This window comes from Amorphotheca resinae (genome assembly GCF_003019875.1).
Source record: "Amorphotheca resinae ATCC 22711 unplaced genomic scaffold M430scaffold_6, whole genome shotgun sequence".
In the NCBI taxonomy this organism is placed as follows: Eukaryota; Fungi; Ascomycota; class Leotiomycetes; order Helotiales; family Amorphothecaceae; genus Amorphotheca; species Amorphotheca resinae.
Genome location: NW_020194476.1, coordinates 720,275 through 739,626, shown reverse-complemented (window position 1 = coordinate 739,626; position 19,352 = coordinate 720,275). Strand labels below are relative to the sequence as shown.

The following is a 19,352-nucleotide window of genomic DNA, read 5'->3' as shown; positions in this document are numbered from 1 at the left end:
CTAGCTTTAAGAGTAGATACTACCTAGTAACGTTAACAAATCTATAATATAAGAGCGTCGCCCTAAGTAGGGTTATATATATAGTAATGTAATCTTTCTTTAGATTCTTGTAATATACGTACTTTACTAACACTACTACTACACTATTAGGTCGTAATTCCTTACAAGAGAGGCATACTTATATTTATTATCTTTATATTTTAGAGCTACTCTTTATAGGTCTTACTTTACTATTTGATTTAAGTATTACTTATAAGTAATAAAACGCTTAGTATTCGCTATTAATATAATAGTGATTTAGTAGGAGTTTCTAGATAGATCGTTTAAAGAGAAGGGCGGCGTATTAGTGTTATTAGTATTAGGTAAAAAAGAGAAAAAGAAGTTAATAAGCTAGTAAGATTAAGTCTTTATATACCCCTTAGTACTATAAGTAAAAAGTAAAGTAAAGGAGGACAAAAGAGGTGTTTTCTTATATTTACTTAAAAAGTACGATTATAGGTAATACGGTTTAATTTCTATAGCTACTTACTATTAGAGGTCTGTCGACCTTTTAGTAAGGGGTAACAAAGAATTTCTAAAAGCGGTAAAAAGGTAAGGAATACTAGCGTACTTAGGTAATATAGTTTATACTATAAATTAGGGGTATAGCGACTACTTAGTAAGTTACTAGTAACACGCTTTAGGGTGTCTTTTATATAAAAGTAAATAAAGAGAGTACTAAGTAAGTAGCTTGAATTACGATATATAACAAAAAAATTTTAATTTAGTTACGTAGCTCTACTATACTATAAAGTTGCCTTACCTTTCCTTTAATACTACTAAGTATATAGTTACTTATAGAGTTATTCTTATATATCTATTCTTGTTTCTAAGAGGCGTTAGGCTGTCCTAGCCTCTTTATAAGCTAACGGCTACTTATAAGCTTCTAAGGACAGAAGCTAAAAAGGGAGGATGTTATGTTAGAAAGCTTATTAGGGTAGATTACATAATAGTTAAAGATCTAGCGTAAGGGCTTAGAAATTAGAAGTAAGGTAACTACGTTATACTATTAGTAGAATACAAAGGGATTTATAAGGGTATAAGAAGGAAGAAGGGGCTAGGGGGAATTAAGGGGATTTAGAGATAAGTTTGTAATCTACACGGCTACCTACCTTCGTCTTCGAATATACTATACATCGGCCTTTGACTCTTCTACTCTATAGACATACACCTGACAGCTAGCTCTGTTCGAGTCTAGCACACCTACTATCCGTTACTATAGGCTTGCCTATAGTCTACTAGCACTCTAGGAGGTATCTAAAGGTACTGATTTCGATTCTATCGTTTGTTGTCGAGTTTTAAGGGTAGTAAGGGGCGTTAGTTAATATAGTAGTTAATTTAAAAGTTAAATTAGATATAAACTTAGTAGCTAAAGTTAGTAATCTGAGTCGCGGTGTTTGCCCAGCTGAGTTTAGCGACCCCCCCGCTTCGGGCAAGGCGCGTGCACGGGTCCGGTGCCGCCTCAACGTCTATAAAGACCGCGCCCAGTCCCCCTCGACCTCTCTTCCTCTTCAATTCCTCTCCAACAACCCTCTACTCACCGCCCGGGCCCTTCGATCACACGCGACCCACGCTCCCTCAGCTGGGTCCACCCGCGTGTGCCCTCCGCCTGCCTCGCCGCAGCTGAATACCTTGAATGAAGCCCCACCACCCTCGATCTTCTACTCTGAACCTCGTTTCCCTGGACACTCGAATGATGATCCTCTCTATGGACCTATCGCATTGGCTGAGATACGACCGAAGGAGCGGGCTCCATGCACCTGCCTGCCCTCGTGGTCGCACCATCTTCACAGCCGCGATGGCATAGGTGCCTCGTGAACTCAGCCCGACCAAGCTCCTCCAAGACCGGCGCGTACACTGTCCCGACCTGGCCAATCGAGAGAATGCCTCATGATGACGCGGCTTGCTTCTGCTACACTGTGGCTCTAGACTCGTCGCGGGAAAGCGACGGCGAAGTCCGTAATGCACGTTGGCAAGCTGCAAGAAGGCCGATTGTTCTGCCTTGCTGGGACCTGGATGTACCGCCTGACCAATGGAGAAAATGCCTGATGGCGAGGCGGCCAGCTTCTGCGGACGGATTACGGATTGCTTGCTAGCGGTGGCGGAGGATTCCTGGTAAAGCCCTCCATCAGCTGAAGATGTTCGGTGACAGTGTGCCTTGGCTCTGAGCTGACCTACAAGAGAAGGGCCGACACCCGTCGATGTGGCATTGATGGATTGGATCGCAGGAGCTATTACAGCGAGCTGTGGATCGAGCACGATGCCTTCACGAACCGTCACACGACCACGACCATGTCCACCCCCTGATCGACCTCGGTCTGCTTGTCTCGAACTCGCTGATACGGGACTGATGGGTCCAGGAGGCACATGTCATAATGGGAATGGCGCTGGGCGGAACAGGGGAAATGGCAGATGAGATTGCAAATTGCAACACGATCTCTCGAATCACGGCGAACCCAGCGGACAGATGGGGACGGAAAGTCAGGGAATCGCGGCCGGTCCAGAACCTCCTGACCTCGTATGCTGCACAACCGCGCACAAAGGTGACAATCACATCCTGTTCGGGGGTAGTGGAGGAGCTGGAGTGTGAGGCAGGGAATGAAGAGGACAAAACGAGGGTATTTTCATGCGCTGTGCCGGTTCTCTCTATGTTGGATTTGCCGGGATAAAATCTCGCCATGATGGCACGGCAGACTTGTGCGGCAAATGAGCGCTCAGGGCGAGGTGAGAGACGGCCATATAAACCCGTTGCGCTCCTTCGAAACTGCTCAAGAAGTCAGCTTTTATATCTTTCCAGACCACTATCAATTGACTTAGTTTCTCGCCATGGCCGCTGTCGATATGCGCCATGTGAATTTCTGGCTCCCAGCCGATTGCCGTCCTAACACGCAGCGCGCAGCTCCGAAAAAGAATCATCGCGGGTCTGTTGTAACCGCCAGCTCTCGAAATCAGACAGTGCCACTATACAGTAAAGCTGGATCCAGGCTTCCTCACTGCGGCATATCCAGGTCTGCAGTTGTTGTAACCCAAACGCATGGATTTTCGAACCACCCAGTAGGTGATGGAGACAAGACTCAAGGTACGTGTGAAGCCAAATTTCTTGGAGACACTATCTAGGCAGGACTGGCTCCAAGCGTACTTGGCTAGTTGTAGCCAAATTCCTAGTACAGCTGCTTACAGCACCCAACGATGGCGAGCCTAGTTGTTGCCAACTATGCTATGAACTTTAAAAGTTGCCATCTTTCAGAATAGCAATTACGTCTGTATGCGCCGAGATGTCAAAGGTTTGGTCCTTTCCATTCTCCAAAAGCTCCGCCACAATCATTCCACGTCGTACTTGTACAATAAATTATCATGCGATCAAATGCCTTCAAAAAATACAAGTAGCTGTTGTCGATAAAAAGTCTACTCAGCTCGCTGCTGGATTATGGTCCAGCGCGTGCGGATTGCGGGCTCAGTTCTCTCCGGGAACTTCCTGAAGATCCACTTCCAAGCCTTCCCCTCTTCCTTGAAGTGATTCAAGACAGTAATTTGTTCCGTAGAATAGTGTAAGGGTTTGCTGAAGGCTATTTAATGTTCCATTCCTATTGTAAATGTTCTGAAAATGGGCCCTGAGGTTTAGTCCTCCTGCGTTCCCAGGCTTTAGTATCAATCCAGCTCGACTGGGCTGTTGAGGTTCAGTATTCGACTGCTTTGTGCATGTTCTTCCGCAATAGGAGTGTGCCTGAAATAATTTGTAGGCCCTATATGTCTACAAGGCCGGTAGATTCTCGAAAATACCACAGTAGCCATCCATGTAGACTATTGGGTAAGCACTGGCCCGCCACCGTTTCGTGTTGCGTCTGAATCTCGTGATGTCGGTTAAAGCAACATATTCAGGGTTCAAAGCTTGTAATTGACTTGACAACTACCTAATACTGGCAATGTACGCTCCTAATATATACTCAAAAAGCATATAAATCTGATCTCAGATCCGATAAGTCCCCATTGATAATTCTAAGATCGAATCCACCTGAATCCACTGTAAAACAGGCTTTTCAAGGGTGGCAAAGTGGCGCTCTTCAGCGTTTATCGAAGGTGAAGCCGATTTTGTAAGCGACTGTACGAAGTACAACAATATCCGTAAGCGAGTTTTCATTTTATTGCTTACGCTTTACCCAACTCTCATTTTCTCAAACTATTCATCTTTCGTAATAACATTTCGATTTCCCCCCCGTCCCAAAGCCCCACAATGGCATCAGACCTAGGTGAAATTCTCGTAGTCGGCGGCTGCGGCTTCCTAGGCCACAACATCATCCTCGAGCTTTCTCAGAACAACCCGTCCTCGTCGATCTCGGTCCTCGACTTACGCACCGACGCAAATCTACACCCTTCAGTCTCTTACTACAGTGCCGACATTACGCAGAAAACCCAAGTCGAAGCTGTCTTCGCGAAAGTCAAACCCAAAACCGTATTCCACACAGTTTCGCCGCACCCACTCCAGCGCGACCACCAGCTGTTACACAAAGTCAACGTGGTTGGGACACAAAATCTCGTCGAATGTGCGCAGCAAGCTGGCACTACCGCCTTTGTGTACACATCTAGTACATCCGTCATCCATGACCACTACAGTCCTCTATGCGATGTCACCGAATCCCTTCCCGTCCTGTTCTACCCACAACAACCAGAGCACTACTCACACACCAAAGCTCTGGCTGAGAAACTCGTATTAGACGCCAATCGCGTCAGTGGTATGCTGACCGTCGCTATTCGCCCGACCACTATCTACGGCGAGGGAGATTTACTAATCACTGCGAATCTGTGTCGAAATTCATATATGGGAAGAGCCAAATACCAGTTGGGCAATGGCAAGAATTTGATGGATGTTACTTATGTTAGGAATGTGGCATTTGCGCAATTTCTAGCGGCACAAGCTCTAATCAAGGCCTCATCCACTCTCTCTGCTCTACCTGAAACTCAGCGTGTGGAAGGCGAGGCCTTTTTCGTAAGGAACAGCGAACGGTACCCATTTTGGGAGATCAATCGTATTGCCGCAAGAATTGCGGGTTATCCGGTTCAGAAAGAAGACGTGAGGGCTATTCCACTGTGGCTAGTGATGGTTTTTGCTTTTCTGTCGGAGTGGCTCTTGTGGGCATTCACATTTGGGAAGAGAGAGCCGCTACTGACAACGAGAGTTGTCAGGCTTATTACAATTGAGCGCACATTTTGCATTAACAAGATCGAGGAGAGGTTAGGGTATCGGGCGCGATTTACCACGGAGGAGGGGTTAGAGAGGGCAGTTGGGTGGTACATGAGAGAGGTATATGCGAAGGAGAAGAAGATACAGTGAATAGAATGGGAATATCTGGGTGATCAGTTATCTGTACCTTGGATTATAATATTTGCTAAAGAGAAGGGCTATAAACTTTTCAGCTACTCGAAGAGGGTCAAGATTCACAAAATGCGGTGGTTTGAGAGAGTGTGTCGGCAGCAAATAAGTACTGATCAATGGCGGTGTACCTGAATATAGCGCTAATAAATTTTGGTTTATTCCTAACTTATATTCAGGGTTTGTAGGTGAAAACCCAGTTCTGTTAAAAGAGAGTAGAGTATAGAAGAAGAGGATGGTAAGGATATCGTACGATTCAGGGTAGGACCGGTACAATAATACATTGCAATTGACTAGTTATGCATTCATAATTGACTAGAATAGGAACCAGTAGCATAATATTATGCATTTTATCTCGCAGGGGATACATATCTATCTGAAGCGTTAGCTTAATCAAGGAGTCACTTTAGGACCAGCCACTGTTTCCCATACAACATTCTCCCATCCTGGCCGCCTCATGATCCTGGCTCTCAAGTCTGCGTTCTGATCAGGTCTAGCAGTTCCAGTCGTGAGCTTCGGCTTGCCAGGCTTTGGCAAAGGCAATGTCCCCCCATCAGCAGACGTGATGTCAAATCCGTTGAGCAGCACCACCATCATACCCATAACCTCAGCGATTGCAAAGTTACGCCCGGGACAAAGCTCTTTACCTCCACCGAAAGGAAAGTAAGCTTTTTTGCGGAGGTTGGAGATTGATTCAGTACCACGAAGTTCGGTATAACTGCTGTTCCCCTGTTGCTTTTTAGACTGTCCAAGAAAGCGTTCAGGATCAAATTCCGCTGCTACTACACCACCCCACAACCTTGGTTCACGAAGACCAACTATTGTCGGGATCATGACAGTGATTCCTTTCTTCAGGAGGTAGCTGCGAACGTTGGGCCCATTTCCTTCCGAAAGAAAGGTATCATCCACTACACGGCGATGTAATGTTGCTATTGAAGCTAAACGATGGGCCTCTCGGAAGACTGACATTAGCTTCGGACAAAGTTTGTCTAATTGATCTACTTCAATGGAAACTTGGCGCTCGCCATTCTCAAGGCTTTGTTGTTTCACAGCGTTAAATGTTTCCTCCCGCAAGCTAGCTAGGAGCTCCTGTCGGCTGTAAATATGGGCCATCACCCAAAAGGCGGTAGGGACAGCATTCATTAGCGATGCATGTATGACTTGCAAGTACGCAGCAGCTAAGTCACTAGTGCTAAAGCTGTATTGTTTCTGCATGGCAACTGTATCAACCGTTAACTGGGAGACATCATTTGAGTGATGCTCCTCAGCGAAATAGATATTCAAGGCCTTCCGTATAGCAATTTGACCTTGATGAGACGCGCGGTCCTTTATTGCTGCTAAAGGTGTTCGACGTGAGATGTCACCAGATTCCCAACTCCTACATATTGGTTAGATAAACTTGGAATAAAACCGGATAAGAGAGGACTAACCAGTAAGCTTCAATCAGGGAGGGGTCCTTTTTCCAGGGATTCTTTTGACCAAGCAGCGCCGTGGTTGTAACCACTGTCATTATATTTCGCAACCAGAGCCAGAGGTTTTCAGTTTCAATCACCCTCTTTTCTTGACCCCTCGAGGCAGAAGAACCCTGAAAGATTGAGTTCATTTCTCTCATCGCAACGGTGTTCATCCTCTTTAAAGATTCACCAGACATTCTCGTTATAAATAGCTGCATCATGCGCTCGTGCATACCATCTTCGGCATACGATCGTCGTGCCGACGGAGATAGTTCATGCATACGACCGACATATTCGTTGACCAACGGGGCAAGGCTGAGTGATTGGTTACGGAAGGCTGCTTGAACTAACTGAGGGGAGTTTATCACATAAACTTTCCCGTTCAGTATTGGAAGTGTGGCAACAGGATGGTTTGTCCTTTTACTATAGCTGGCATTTAGTCTATAGTATTTATTGGAGGGATATTACGAATTAGAGATGACTTACTTCAGTTTGAAAAAATATTGATGTGGGTCCTGGATCATTCCAAGGAGGTGGCCAACAAATGGGATCCTGGGGTAGACGAGCGGTGGTTCTCGTGGATCAAGCTGAATAGATGAGATGAGCCATAACTTCCGAAGTAGAACGACAAGAACGACAAGAAAGATCGGAAAAAAGTACTTTTGGGACTCTGAGATAGATAATGAGGGATTCTGGAATATTTTCGTCTTGTTGAACATTTTGCTGGAGGCCAAATTGTTTTAGAAACAAGAAATGTTGCTTGTCTATTATCACTGATTGTAGCTGCATTAAGTACGAATCGACAGAGAAAGGCTGTGTAACGAACATTCGAGCCAAACGATCAAATTGACCCAAAAACCCCCTTGTAGCTGACTGAAATGTGCATGCACATTATCAACCCGCCCCCATACTCTATATTACATACCAACCTACATACCAACCTGCATACCAACCTACATACCAACCTACATACCAACCTACATACCAACCTACATACCAACCTACATACCAACCTACATACCAACCTGCATACCAACCTACATACCAACCTGCATACCAACCTACATACCAACCTGCATACCAACCTACATACCAACCTGCATACCAACCTACATACCAACCTGCATACCAACCTTCATACCAACCAACCTGCATGCCAACCAACCCAGTTACCAATAAGCTCACCTATCAATCAACTCGCATACTAACACACCTGCGTGCTAATCTATTCAATTTGTAAGATGGCTGATTAAAACTTGCGAACTTGCTCTATTCTAGAAGGTGGTATCTATATCTACTGACTGCTTCGACAGCAAAAACAACATTCCTCACAATCGAAAAAGGCATGCATGCGCATACGTGTACATTTGTGGATCATGTGTTCTACATAAGCCTGCTTCCTGATTATACTGTGTGATACGTAATACCTTGAATAAAACTGTTAACTTACGTTTTGCTTGTACATAACTACCAACCTGCACAATGTTATTAGCCTATTATTTTTCTTTAGAGATCATTCTTCTTTCCTATTTTACGTCTCAAGGACGCTACCTTGGGCATCATTCAGAAAAGGCTTTTAATTTCATAGAAATACATGCCATGATGAAGATCTTCACAGATAAAATCATCGTTTTCACTATCATCCCATCCTTGGTTGCGCTTTTCTCGCTCTTCTTGCTCTACCGTTATTTGACCCCTACTAAACGAACCTTCCATGCTCCACTTCTAGGCGCGAACGAGAATGTCAAGGGCGGTAATATTTCTGTAGAGAGCTTCCATCCAGTCTTAAAGGACAACTACGGCAAGGTAAGCACCGAATCAACGAGTATTGAAGCTGTTTATTGCACCAGGAGATATATAGTAACAGACACAGTATCGAGACACCTTCTTCAAGGTTCGGCAGCCATATGGCGATGTTCTTATACTACCAATAAAATACGTTGATGAACTAAAGGCTTTGCCTCGAACTATGCTGTCATTTGACGCTGCTGTTGACGAGGTATGCATATTGTGTATTGGACTTCATTGTTGATGAGTTCCTAACGGTCTGGACCAGAGATTTCTTGGAGAATACACTTTATTTTCGCACAGCTTTTCCGGACTACACCCTAACACGGTGCCGAGAAGCCTCAATTACAATCTAACCCGAAGTCTAAGTACGCTCCCACAATACGGCGTTTATTCATAATTGAAAGGCTGCCTGATAAGTTCGGTAGGAGCTAATTGGTATTTGAACTATTAGATGGCCTTATGAAAGATATTCATGAAGAAACTGAGCGTGCGTTTCAAGACGTAATCGGGTCATGCGAAGGCAAGTTTTATGAATGGTTCAAGGTTCTAAATTAATAAAATGTTTTATAGAGTGGACTGAAGTCAACATGTGGCAGAAACTGTTTCCCATCATTAGCATAATCTCTGGTCGAATGTTCATAGGAAAGGAGCTCTGCCATAATCCTGAGTATCTTCGCTGTATCGTCGAGTTTACATCGGAAAGCTTTCAAGCCAAAGCAGCGCTGTGTGAGTCAAATCCCTTTCTTTATTAATGAAGAATACGCCTGTCAGTCTTAGATGTACCAGTTTCCTAAGATCGCATTTTGGCAAGACGTAAAGCATTGCATGTGCATGAGTGTTGGATTACAACAGAGATCAAGATGTCTAATGACGGTGAACTAATGTACTCATAATTTGCAGTTAAATGGCGACCATGGCTTCGACCATTAGTTTACAAGTTCCTCCCCGAAGTCCAAAAGCTCTTCAAGACTTACGAGACAATGATGAAAATCATGGCATCAGTCGTTCCGGCTCGTCTAGCTGCCATTGAAGCCGGCGACCCCTCTGAAGACATGGCGACTTGGAACATCATGAACTCCCCTTCCGGAAAAAGCTCTGTCAAAATCCAAGCACACACCCAGCTTATTCTCTCCAAGGCGGCAATCTACTCGACCACATTGACCGGCTCACACATTCTCTACGAACTTGCTGCTCGGCCTGAATACCTTGGGCCCCTTCGTGATGAAGTTGATTCCGTCATGTCTACCGATACCGTACCATGGCTTTCCAAGACCAGTATCCCAAAACTCAAACTTCTCGATTCCTTCTGCAAAGAATCACAACGCATGAATCCTCTCGGTGCTACCAGTTTCACCCGAAAAGCCCTCCAAGACATTGTCTTACACGACGGTGTGACTATCCCCGCTGGGACTCATTTAACCTGTTCCTTAATTGGGACCCTGCGTGACCCGGAAATCTATCCAAACCCAGATGTCTTTGACGGTTACCGTCACCTCAACCTTCGATCCCAATCTCTTGAACAAGAAAGCAGGCATCAATTTGTCTCTCCAAGTCTTGATGATATGAACTTTGGATACGGACCTAATGCTTGTCCCGGGAGGTTCTTCGTTAATAATGTATTGAAGGTGGTTGTCACATATGTTTTGCAACATTATGATTTAAAGATGCCTGAAAAGAAAATAATGCCAGGCAATATTATTATGCCGAATATATTTGGGCCAGATATGAGTCAGACATTCGTTTTGAGAACGAGAAGAGGCTAAAGGTTGCTGGGAAGAAGATACGTGGGCTGTTGAATTCGGTGGCTATATCATACGTTGAACCTCCCATACATTATATGTTATTTGCTGGTACCAGTGAGCGTGTGGTGATGCATTATTCTCTTGAACAATAGTATTTGGTCGATCCTTCATGCACTCTAGAGCAAAAGGTAAAAGCTTCTTTTCTAGAACCAGCTTATTGTATCGAGACCAATCAATCCCTCCTTTCGAATCGCTTGACAGTCTTCTTTTACCACTTCCATACTGGCTTTCGTCCAGGGTTTTGTCGTAATCGACGCATTCCATTCTCAGTCTCTTATTTCGCGTGTGAAATAGGCTCAAGCTCTTTGTTCTTGCATTTAATCCACTCCTCTGCCTCTTTCTTCTCTTTTGGAGTCTCCTCTTGCCATACATGACATGGCCCTTTCTTATCGTATGAAAATGAGCCCCAAAACATGATAGTGTCACTTAGCATCTCGCTAGGCAATCTCACACCATACCCGACAGGAAAGGCCTAGCTAGAGCCGATAGGCCAGCAACTCCCCACGAAGATAATAAACAAATATTTTATTATACGAGAAAGTAAAGTCTTTTTATATAACATTCTCATTAGTCGTTCCAGGATTCCCGTCCAAACTCGACTGCCGTTCGCTGCTACTGCCCTCCATAGTTGTCTCCTAAGCCTTCCTACGCTTAGCTTCCATGTCCTTTGGCAACAGGACCAATGGGATTGGATAGGTGTGTTGCTACAGCTTTATTAGTGTAGTGCTTCCGATGGTCCAAGGTACGTACAATCTGTTCTTCTGTAGGTGGCCAGCACTGCCGATTGATCGACTTGTAGGCGATGAGACGGCCACTTTTGCGAATACGGAGATACAATGCCATATCGACATCACAAAGTGTTCCTATCTCGTGGGCCTTCTTCAACAATGTTTCTTTCCGCCTACTCAACCTCTGGCTTCCTGTCTTGATTTTGGTGGTTATCTTAGTACTCTTACTCTTACTTTTCGTACTCTTACTTTTCGTACTTTTCGTACTCTTACTTTTAGTACTCTTACTTTTCGTACTCTTACTTTTCTTACTCTTACTCTTACTTTTCGTACTCTTACTTTTCGTACTCTTACTTTTCGTACTCTTACTTTTCGTACTCTTACTTTTCGTACTCTTACTTTTCTTATTATTACTTTTCTTATTATTGCTTTTCTTATTACTTTTCTACTTCAGCGGCTTTTAAAACACTTAGGCGCGCAGTTCAGCAAACTTGAAAATAAGCTAACCTAAGCCACTAGAATTTCGGTCATCTAGTGTATCAACGTGGTTGACTGAAGATACTAACAGCTATCAACATAAGACTCAGAAGATGTTGCTACAATCATTGCCGTACGAAGTCCTATCTGACATCAACAGCTATTTGGATGTTGGAACTCTGGGCCAGGTGTCCAGAAGTGTAAAAGATACGGGATCAAAACTGATCAGCTTTGAGCAATATGCCGATCCAGTGTGCGACGAAGATTCAAAACTGCTGAGCCGAAAACTGTCAGTGCTAAAGAACTTGTCGTGGTTGGAATGGTGGCACTATCCCAAGCACTCTGGTTGCTCTTCGTTCCTACTAGAGTTGTCGAGCGAGACCTCTTCCGCTGCTGAGCTTCTCGGCTATGTAGAGAGTTGGGATAGAGTATCCGACCTGGAGAAGCAGTCCTTTACAGACTGGATATATCAACAGAAGAGGTCAATAGCTGTTGTAACAGAGGGATTCGCGGTTTCAGGTCACGAAGTTCAAACAATGTCTGCTTAAGAGGCAGAGCGACGAATCAAAAAGAGATTGAGTTTTAAAATCCTAAGTGGTTAGTTGTAGACTGCTAATGTCTCTAATACACAAAGCTAGAGTGCACTGTGGCAAAGAGTAAATATAAATCAGTCCCAACTTAAGTTGCGATAGTCACACCAAGTACTCTACTGAACTCTAAGCTTGATTTGTCTAAGCCAGACACTGATTTCGCAACCGACTGTATTCTGTATTTGTAACGTGATTTATCACCGAGCGGCGCATATCACCGAGCGGCGCACTTTTCCTTGGCATAGGACTTCAGATGCTAATAAACCAACTATAATAAAGTAAATTAACTAAAACTACTCTGAATTTGTTAAAGCAACTACTTCTATAGTATCTGGACAAGTTTGTGCATTATGGCCAGTTTCTCCGCAGGCCCTACAATGTTTTATAGACGGCTAACCCTCCTTGCGACTACCCCCTGCTACACGTATATCGCGTCGCACTTCCTCCTCTACTTCCTTGCCGGCTATCATATCCTGCGCATCTTTTACTGTAAGTGCGCCTCCTTAACGAATACGAGTCTTTTTCGCCCTACGGCGTTTGCTAAGTGCTTCGTTAGCTGCTCGAAGAACGCGCACTTCGGCAGACAGAAGGGTCATTTCATGCGCCATTCGCTCTGTACCTTTTGCTAAAGCTTTAACTGTCTCGAAAAGAGGGGTTGGCGAGCTCCCTTGGTGACAGGCAATCCGGTTTCGAACAAGAGCTGTTTGTGAAAGAGCTTCAGTAGGGTTTAAAGGAGTCTGGGAGACCCAAGGGTCGACATCGGTAGGAGGGGTCCGCGGGGGAGTTGGAGTCCGTAACTTCACGTCAAGCTTTGAAAGTACTGCTTGCGGGTCGAAAGGCACAAGGCCAGCTCCACGGAACCCAGCCTGACAGTTCTGAGTTGTCATTGACTCCTTATATGCTGCCGTAAAAGCCAGGAAGAACTCAACCTTTGTGATATGGTTGATATGAGCCTTGATAAAAGTCTCGATCTGCCGGCTATACGCCCGCTTCAAGACACTAAAATACCCGACGTCAAGAGGCTGAGTGAGATGGGAAGAGTGACGAGGTAATCCGAGAGTTATGATATTGTGTGCCTTGCAGTACTCTTGAAATTCGGCCGATTCGTGACTCTCATGCCCATCAAGGACTAGCATTCGGTAGGGACCCTTTGCTCGAGTAGCAGTATACTTATCGAAGTGTTTTATCCAGTCTAGACCTGTCTCATTGTTTGTCCATCCATTCTCTGTCGGCTTAATGACCTAGTCGCGTAGGAGGCCGCCTTCCGTATACCAGTTCGCGAGGTGATTCTTCCCTTGGACAACTAGAAACGGGGGCACATTATAGCCTTCGCTATTAATACAAATAATCGCTGTAGCCCATTCCAGATTCCCTGGCTGAACTGCCTTGCCTCTACCACGTCGATCTGCCCGAGTGGCGACCATTGCAGCGCAGATAACACCCATCATAAAGCCTGTCTCGTCGAAGTTGTAGAAGTCAGAGTCCGTAATCCCGTATTTCGCCCTCATATTCTCAACCAGCCGGAACCACGCGCTTAGCGCGTCAGGATCTTCGCACAAGGCCCTTTGGAAGTCATAAACACGAGTAAAACGCGTCTTTAGGTCTGGTTGGCGTTGTACAAATCGATGCGCCCAGAGCTTGCCGACGCATCCTCCCCCCCTCGATTCTAGGATATAATTCGCCATATCTTCTACACCAGCAAGCCGGGGTGCAAATCCTCTTGAATCTAAATCAAGTATATATCGAATAATCACTTGCTCTTCTAATTCAGAGAGTTTATGACAATTAGGCCGTATTTCGCTGCGAGGGATTCGACCGGCTATTCTCTTGCGAAGTGTTGTTTCGGACACTTTATAGATCTTTGCTGCAGACCGACAGCTAAGTTTTTTAGATGTCCGAATAGCCTCAATGGCTAGAATGATTCGAGCTTCAGTTGTATGGATTTCCATTTGTGGTTATTGAGCTATCGCGTCATAAAGGTATGAGGTAGGATGCCAAGGAAAAGTGCGCCGCTCGGTGATATGCGCCGCTCGGTGATAAATCACGTTATATCTAATCAACAGGAGGATATGTTTAGTAACTCTATATTTAGAAAGTTACGGGAAACTTTAAATTAGTAATCTAGGACTGGGACCTAGAAAGGGGTAATTAAGTTTCTTATTTTAAGGAATATGAAGGAATATTTGAGAAATATACGGCTGTGTTTGCCCTCCTTTCTTTTCTTCTCTCCTTAGATTCCTTTCAGTACTAACTGACTAGCTAAATCGCCTCAGACTTAAGCCTTGACCTACGTACGATTGAAAGATGTCTGATACAGTCGATACTTCTCTAGCCTCCTCTCGTAAGAGTAATAACGAAAGGGCGCACTGGAGGAGCAAGTGCCGGCAAAAGCTCTCAGAGCATATTAGTAAGACATGTCTCTAGTATCTATAGCAGAAACTAAAATATTTAAAGGCACGAGTCTCGAGCTGCTAGTCGAGCCAGCGCAGGTCCGTCTGATCACTACTAGCGATGACCAATATTGTTGGAAAGTGCTTCCCGGGAAAGAGCACCTCTTCGAGAAGCAGATGAGCAAACACTCTATTGGAGCATACATGGAGCTATTTCGAGAGGTTGGAGTTTCGTTCGAAGCTGTGCTGGCGACTAGTGAAACGACAAAACAAGATCGAGGCAGCGACAATACATTCTCCAGGAAAATCGAGCAACTCGAGAGCAACAAGCAATCACTCATCGAGGAGCTCTGTCTCTGCAAGAGCCGGGTTGAGCGGGCTGAAAAGGAGATTGACCAACTCAGGACGACAGTCTATAGGCTGAAAACACAGGACGCCCAAAAGATAGATCTAATTAACGAGTACAGAAACATTACTGTCAGGTCGTTAAAAGATGCAAACAGCGCCTTTGAGAAATTCAGGTTGTCAGCCGTTGCTAGAGAGTGGGATGATAGATGGAGTAGTCTCGACACATGTAGCTACAGTCCAGAGGAAGAGCGGATGCATTTAGACTAACTAACTATGTTCTTAACTAAATTAAATTCAAGTCTATCTAAATGCTACCTATATAATTCAAGCTATGCTTTGCCACGTCGCTTGCTGCCCCCTTGTCGTTTCCCTGCCCGTCGTCGGTCCTTCGAAGGCTCTCCGAGGCGGAGGATGATTTTAGGCGGTCTATGATTAAGCTTCAGCTTGATTCGTGGCCCCTTTGGGTTCCTGCTGTCGCTAGTATTAGAATAGGATCCTTCGATACTTGCTTGGATGATGCTGCGATCAGTTGTGGCAAGGGAACGATTAAGGGGGGCTTCGTGCTCGTCCTTGGCAGGTGGCGTTGGCGAAGGAGGAGGCAGCTTGACGAAGTGGGAGATAAAACAATCCGGGTCTTGCGATTTAGGGCCGTAGATTTCAGGGCACTTGCTAGGCGTCGGCGAAGGAGACGGGTTCACGTAACGGGATATAAAACAGTCTGTCGGTTCAAAGCCGTAGTCCCCTAGTCTCTCTGAGTCGCCGTCGACACTTGAACATAAAGACATAGCACGACGGAAGTGAGGGGCTCCGTCTAGCAGGGCGTGGGCATCCGTAAATGCCTGCCTGGAGTTTGTTGAACATCTGCTAGTGTCGTCGCCATTTATGACAGGTAAGGTAGGGTCGGCTTCCCGTCTCGTTACTGTCAACGCTCTTTCCCCGGCAGGGACTTCGCAATACTTCTCTTCCTTCACCTTCTCCTCCTCCTCCTCCTCCTCCCCCCCCTTCCTCTTCTTCTTCGCCTGGCCCGTACCGTCATCCTGTCGCTTTCGCTTACGAGTAGCGTTCAAACTTTGGAGGGAGTAGCCATGACAATCGCTCAAGTGGTAATAGAACGACTGCTCATCTTCCAACTCCTTATCGCAGCAGATAGCAGATGGCCAATTCACCTTTCCTAGGTGCTCATTCTTCATATGGCGGAGGGCATCGGCGTCTCGCTCCCATGACTGCATTCTCTCCGACGCGGGTAGGTTCGTCGCTAGGTGGAATGGGCAGAACGCAGGCTTTATAAGTGTGCTGCAGTAAGTCATTGTCCCCAGGATCTTCGGCAGATCGGAAAGGTGCCTCTGGCAGTGCTCATCCCACTCGCTACCCTGAACGTACCATTCCATACAATCATAGCAGTATCTCAGACAGGATACTTTTTGGCCGATCTCGTTAGCCCTCTCCTTTTTGCAACAGCCGTGAATATGATCGCTCCGATATCGTTTCTCGATACTAATTCCTTAAGGTTAGCAGATCCCGCAGCTGAGCGGATAGGCCCTTACGTGTGCATCTCCCGGTTACAGACCGGACACAACCCATTTATTGGCTCTTCACCCGGGCGAAAGAAGACGGTGTAATCTCGCGTACACAGAGTTAGAAGGTCTCGTGTCGCGTCGCGCATTTCATTCATAGTTAAGCCTGATTCGCGTTTCATCTTGTCTGCGATACGAGCCCGTTCGGGAATAAGCAGGATTAGTCGGCCATTATCCGTATCAACTTCCGATGAGACTTTACCCCGAGTCAAGATTTTCCAGTCTCTGCGTTCCCTGGTCCAACGATGTCGGAACGAAATAAAGGCCCTGTGCTCTAGCCTCTTGAGTAGACGCTCGCGGGCTTTCCTCGCCTCATCGCGTTCCCGAGAGTCGCTAGCGGTAGACGCTCTCTCCTGTAGGGCCACAACTTCCGGATCCTTCTCCAAATCGGCCTTCATGGCCTTGGGGAGGCGAATTGGCGCGCCAGGCTCGCGGAACTGCTCTAATCCCTGAAAATACTCTATCACACTGTGATCGGCCGTTTCTTGGAGAAAGGCTGCTTGCCCATCTACTGACGAGGTATTTGCGACATAACTTTGCCCGAATATACGGGGGTCAGACTGTAGGATGTGCTGAGAACGCTCGACTTCCGTATAGTCTCCTGCCGCAAAAGTTAGACCGAGGAATTCTTGAATAGAGAGAGGCTGCTTACTATCGACCTTCTTGCCAAGATCGCGACGGATCTGGTGCACACCCGCACCACTCGAATACCCTTCAATATCTAGAACTTCCCTAAACATGGCCGTAAACGAAGATAGTAACCACGGATCTTCTGTTACGATACCCTTTTTGATCTGACGCAGGATCGGCAGCTCCTCCACAGACTCTTTCCATCTAAGGACCACGTGCGTCTCGCCAGGCGGGATTTCCTGTTGCCACAAATCCTCTAGAGAGTCGAACCCGAAGAGAGCTTTGTCGGCAGAGGCTAAGGTGAGGAGCATTGCTCCGTCATTGTAGAGAAGTCTCGAGTGCTCTTTCCCAGCGGCGCTGAAACTGTTTGCGTTGTTAGTAGTACTCTTTAGCACAGTCCGTAGTAGCTCATACACAACAGTATTCGGATTGCGATTATTCTTGACCCATCGCTGATCAATCTTCCAAATAAGTTCACTGCCGTGACCACCTGCACGTCGTCGTAAAACAAGGTGGATATCCTGTAGTAGAGTAAGACAGTATAAATAAACATCTGTTACGCGCCCTACCTTGTAGCGGAGACCTCCCTTGAAGAAGGCATTGATGCGTGCGCCGGTCCAGCAGTAGGTGTGAATGAGGAAGGTGAATTGGATTTTATACCTCTCATGGTATTTGAGATCTGAGCGGGTCCAAAGCGCAAGGAGGATTCTGTCTAAATCCGGTTGACCAAAATTATGTTTTGGCAAGCACTGGTTAATGGTATCGCCTTCGGTAGGCAGTACTCTTTTTACCCACTAGATACTTGTCAGTTTGAATATTCCATATATATATAATCACATACCTTGTAAACTTCAGACTTCTCCTCCTCTACAGTCAGTGTCCCGGTTACCCTCGCAAATCCTTTAAAGAAGGGTTCAGCTTGCTTTAGAACAGACTTGACCGACGAATACGTGTTGATACGTCCTTTGCTCTGCTTGACGTAGAAACGAAGGAAATCTTTAATATCTACTGTTAAGGGCGCTGGGGCACCTTTGCGGAGAACAGAAGCTCGAACGGAGTCCCGGTCCACAGGGGCAGGAGGTTTCCCGTCCTGTTCATCTGTACCATACTTCCAGCACCACCTGTATTTGCGTAAGTAGTGTAACGTAAGAGCAGATCAACTAAAACTTACGTGACGTAAAGATCGAGAATAAAGTCCTGTGCCTTCAGTTCCTTCTCGCCATATTGCTTAATACCTGTTAGACGGTCTGTCTCTCGATGATATCCACGCCGGTAGCCGTTGGCTTCGGCCCTGGCCGGAGCTTCATTGGGTAGCCTCGTCCTTGCCATATTTGATGTCGTAAACAGTTAAAGAAGGAGGTAGCGGAGCCACCCTTACCCTTAAAAGAGCGCGTGCACAACGTTTCTCATTTTCCCGTTTCTCGTTTCTCGTCTCTCGATTCTCGAATCTCGAATCTTAATATACGAAGATAGAGATAGCACAGGGCACAGGCGGCCGGCGCTGCCACACTGGCCGGCACATCCCTCGGAATTGGTTCTTGCGAGCGACAGGTCTAGGTAGGGGTTTCGCGTCGCGATGTGGCAGGGGGGTGACAGCTCACCACAGGCGGCACCCTCAACAAGTTAAAAGCGGCACGCTTGGATGCGCGCTCACCTGAGGCATCACCCTCGCCTCGATAAAAGCGGCGCGTTTGGGTGAGTGGCTGGGAGACTAGTCAACACAATTTTGTCCGCTTCACGCGCGAGGCAGTGGCTCGCGATTTCTCGTGCTTTAGCTGGTTGCGGCGCAGCCATGGAGCGGGTTCGGTGCGCGGGTTGGAAATACATTGCTCCGTGAACATCTCTAAGAAGCCCGGCGCCCATCTCCTCTCCCCTTCAGCAGAGGAGATAGATGATTCTTGGGCCAGAGAAAGCCCAACTTTTAGCAAGAAGATGAAGACCAAGAAAGGGAAGGTAGAATGGCCAGAGTTGTTCGCCGTGGGTCGTTCGCCGTGGTAGGACAAGTATTTAAGAGTATGCCTATTAACGAACGGTGGCCCTGCATGTAGAGTTTACAAGGAAACCGCCAGGGCTCTTCGAATCAACGAATTATGTTCTAGAGGCTGAAGAATAATTGGTCGTCGTATGGTTGATGATTGGCACAAGGCTCAGACGGCACAAA

At 46.1% G+C, this 19,352-nt stretch overlaps 6 protein-coding genes across 6 annotated transcripts; 3 read left to right on the top strand and 3 right to left on the bottom strand.

Annotated features, from left to right (window-relative positions):
- Window positions 1–4,270: 4,270 nt before the first annotated feature.
- On the top strand, window positions 4,271–5,368 carry M430DRAFT_102107 (hypothetical protein; the record flags this gene model as incomplete). Its single annotated transcript, XM_024860767.1, has 1 exon — window positions 4,271–5,368. The coding sequence occupies one exon, from the start codon at window positions 4,271–4,273 to the stop codon at window positions 5,366–5,368; it is 1,098 nt and encodes a 365-aa protein (XP_024720864.1).
- Window positions 5,369–5,584: 216 nt separating this feature from the next.
- M430DRAFT_240443 (hypothetical protein) lies at window positions 5,585–7,712 on the bottom strand. Its single transcript, XM_024865005.1, has 4 exons — window positions 7,522–7,712; window positions 7,348–7,448; window positions 6,838–7,284; window positions 5,585–6,785 (listed from the first exon to the last, which is right to left on the bottom strand). Exons 1-4 carry the CDS (start codon window positions 7,687–7,689, stop codon window positions 5,801–5,803), a joined length of 1,701 nt encoding a protein of 566 aa, XP_024720863.1. The 5' UTR covers window positions 7,690–7,712; the 3' UTR covers window positions 5,585–5,800.
- Window positions 7,713–8,734: 1,022 nt separating this feature from the next.
- On the top strand, window positions 8,735–10,415 carry M430DRAFT_102324 (hypothetical protein; the record flags this gene model as incomplete). Its single annotated transcript, XM_024860784.1, has 5 exons — window positions 8,735–8,860; window positions 8,918–9,017; window positions 9,104–9,195; window positions 9,225–9,378; window positions 9,553–10,415. Coding segments are annotated over 5 exons (1,335 nt in total), but the record flags the coding sequence as incomplete, so codon positions are not given.
- Window positions 10,416–11,089: 674 nt separating this feature from the next.
- On the bottom strand, window positions 11,090–11,297 carry M430DRAFT_19108 (hypothetical protein; the record flags this gene model as incomplete). Its single annotated transcript, XM_024864019.1, has 2 exons — window positions 11,090–11,158; window positions 11,205–11,297. 2 exons carry the CDS (start codon window positions 11,295–11,297, stop codon window positions 11,090–11,092), a joined length of 162 nt encoding a protein of 53 aa, XP_024720861.1.
- Window positions 11,298–14,553: 3,256 nt separating this feature from the next.
- Window positions 14,554–15,254, top strand: M430DRAFT_27953 (hypothetical protein; the record flags this gene model as incomplete). Its single annotated transcript, XM_024865750.1, has 2 exons — window positions 14,554–14,656; window positions 14,704–15,254. 2 exons carry the CDS (start codon window positions 14,554–14,556, stop codon window positions 15,252–15,254), a joined length of 654 nt encoding a protein of 217 aa, XP_024720860.1.
- A 62-nt stretch (window positions 15,255–15,316) lies between these two features.
- Window positions 15,317–18,520, bottom strand: M430DRAFT_19103 (hypothetical protein; the record flags this gene model as incomplete). Its single annotated transcript, XM_024864017.1, has 7 exons — window positions 15,317–16,481; window positions 16,532–17,162; window positions 17,214–17,554; window positions 17,606–17,712; window positions 17,761–17,985; window positions 18,033–18,312; window positions 18,363–18,520. 7 exons carry the CDS (start codon window positions 18,518–18,520, stop codon window positions 15,317–15,319), a joined length of 2,907 nt encoding a protein of 968 aa, XP_024720859.1.
- Between the last annotated feature and the right edge of the window lie 832 nt (window positions 18,521–19,352).

Bases quoted from the DNA above. Each gene is read 5' to 3' on its own strand.
- M430DRAFT_240443 (XM_024865005.1), bottom strand. From the start codon at position 7,689: ATGTTCGTTACACAGCCTTTCTCTGTCGATTCGTACTTAATGCAGCTA. The intron at 7,449-7,521 runs GTACTTTTTTCC...TCATCTATTCAG, and splicing joins TCTATCTCAGAGTCCCAAAA to CTTGATCCACGAGAACCACC. The intron at 7,285-7,347 runs GTAAGTCATCTC...TGCCAGCTATAG, and splicing joins CAATATTTTTTCAAACTGAA to TAAAAGGACAAACCATCCTG.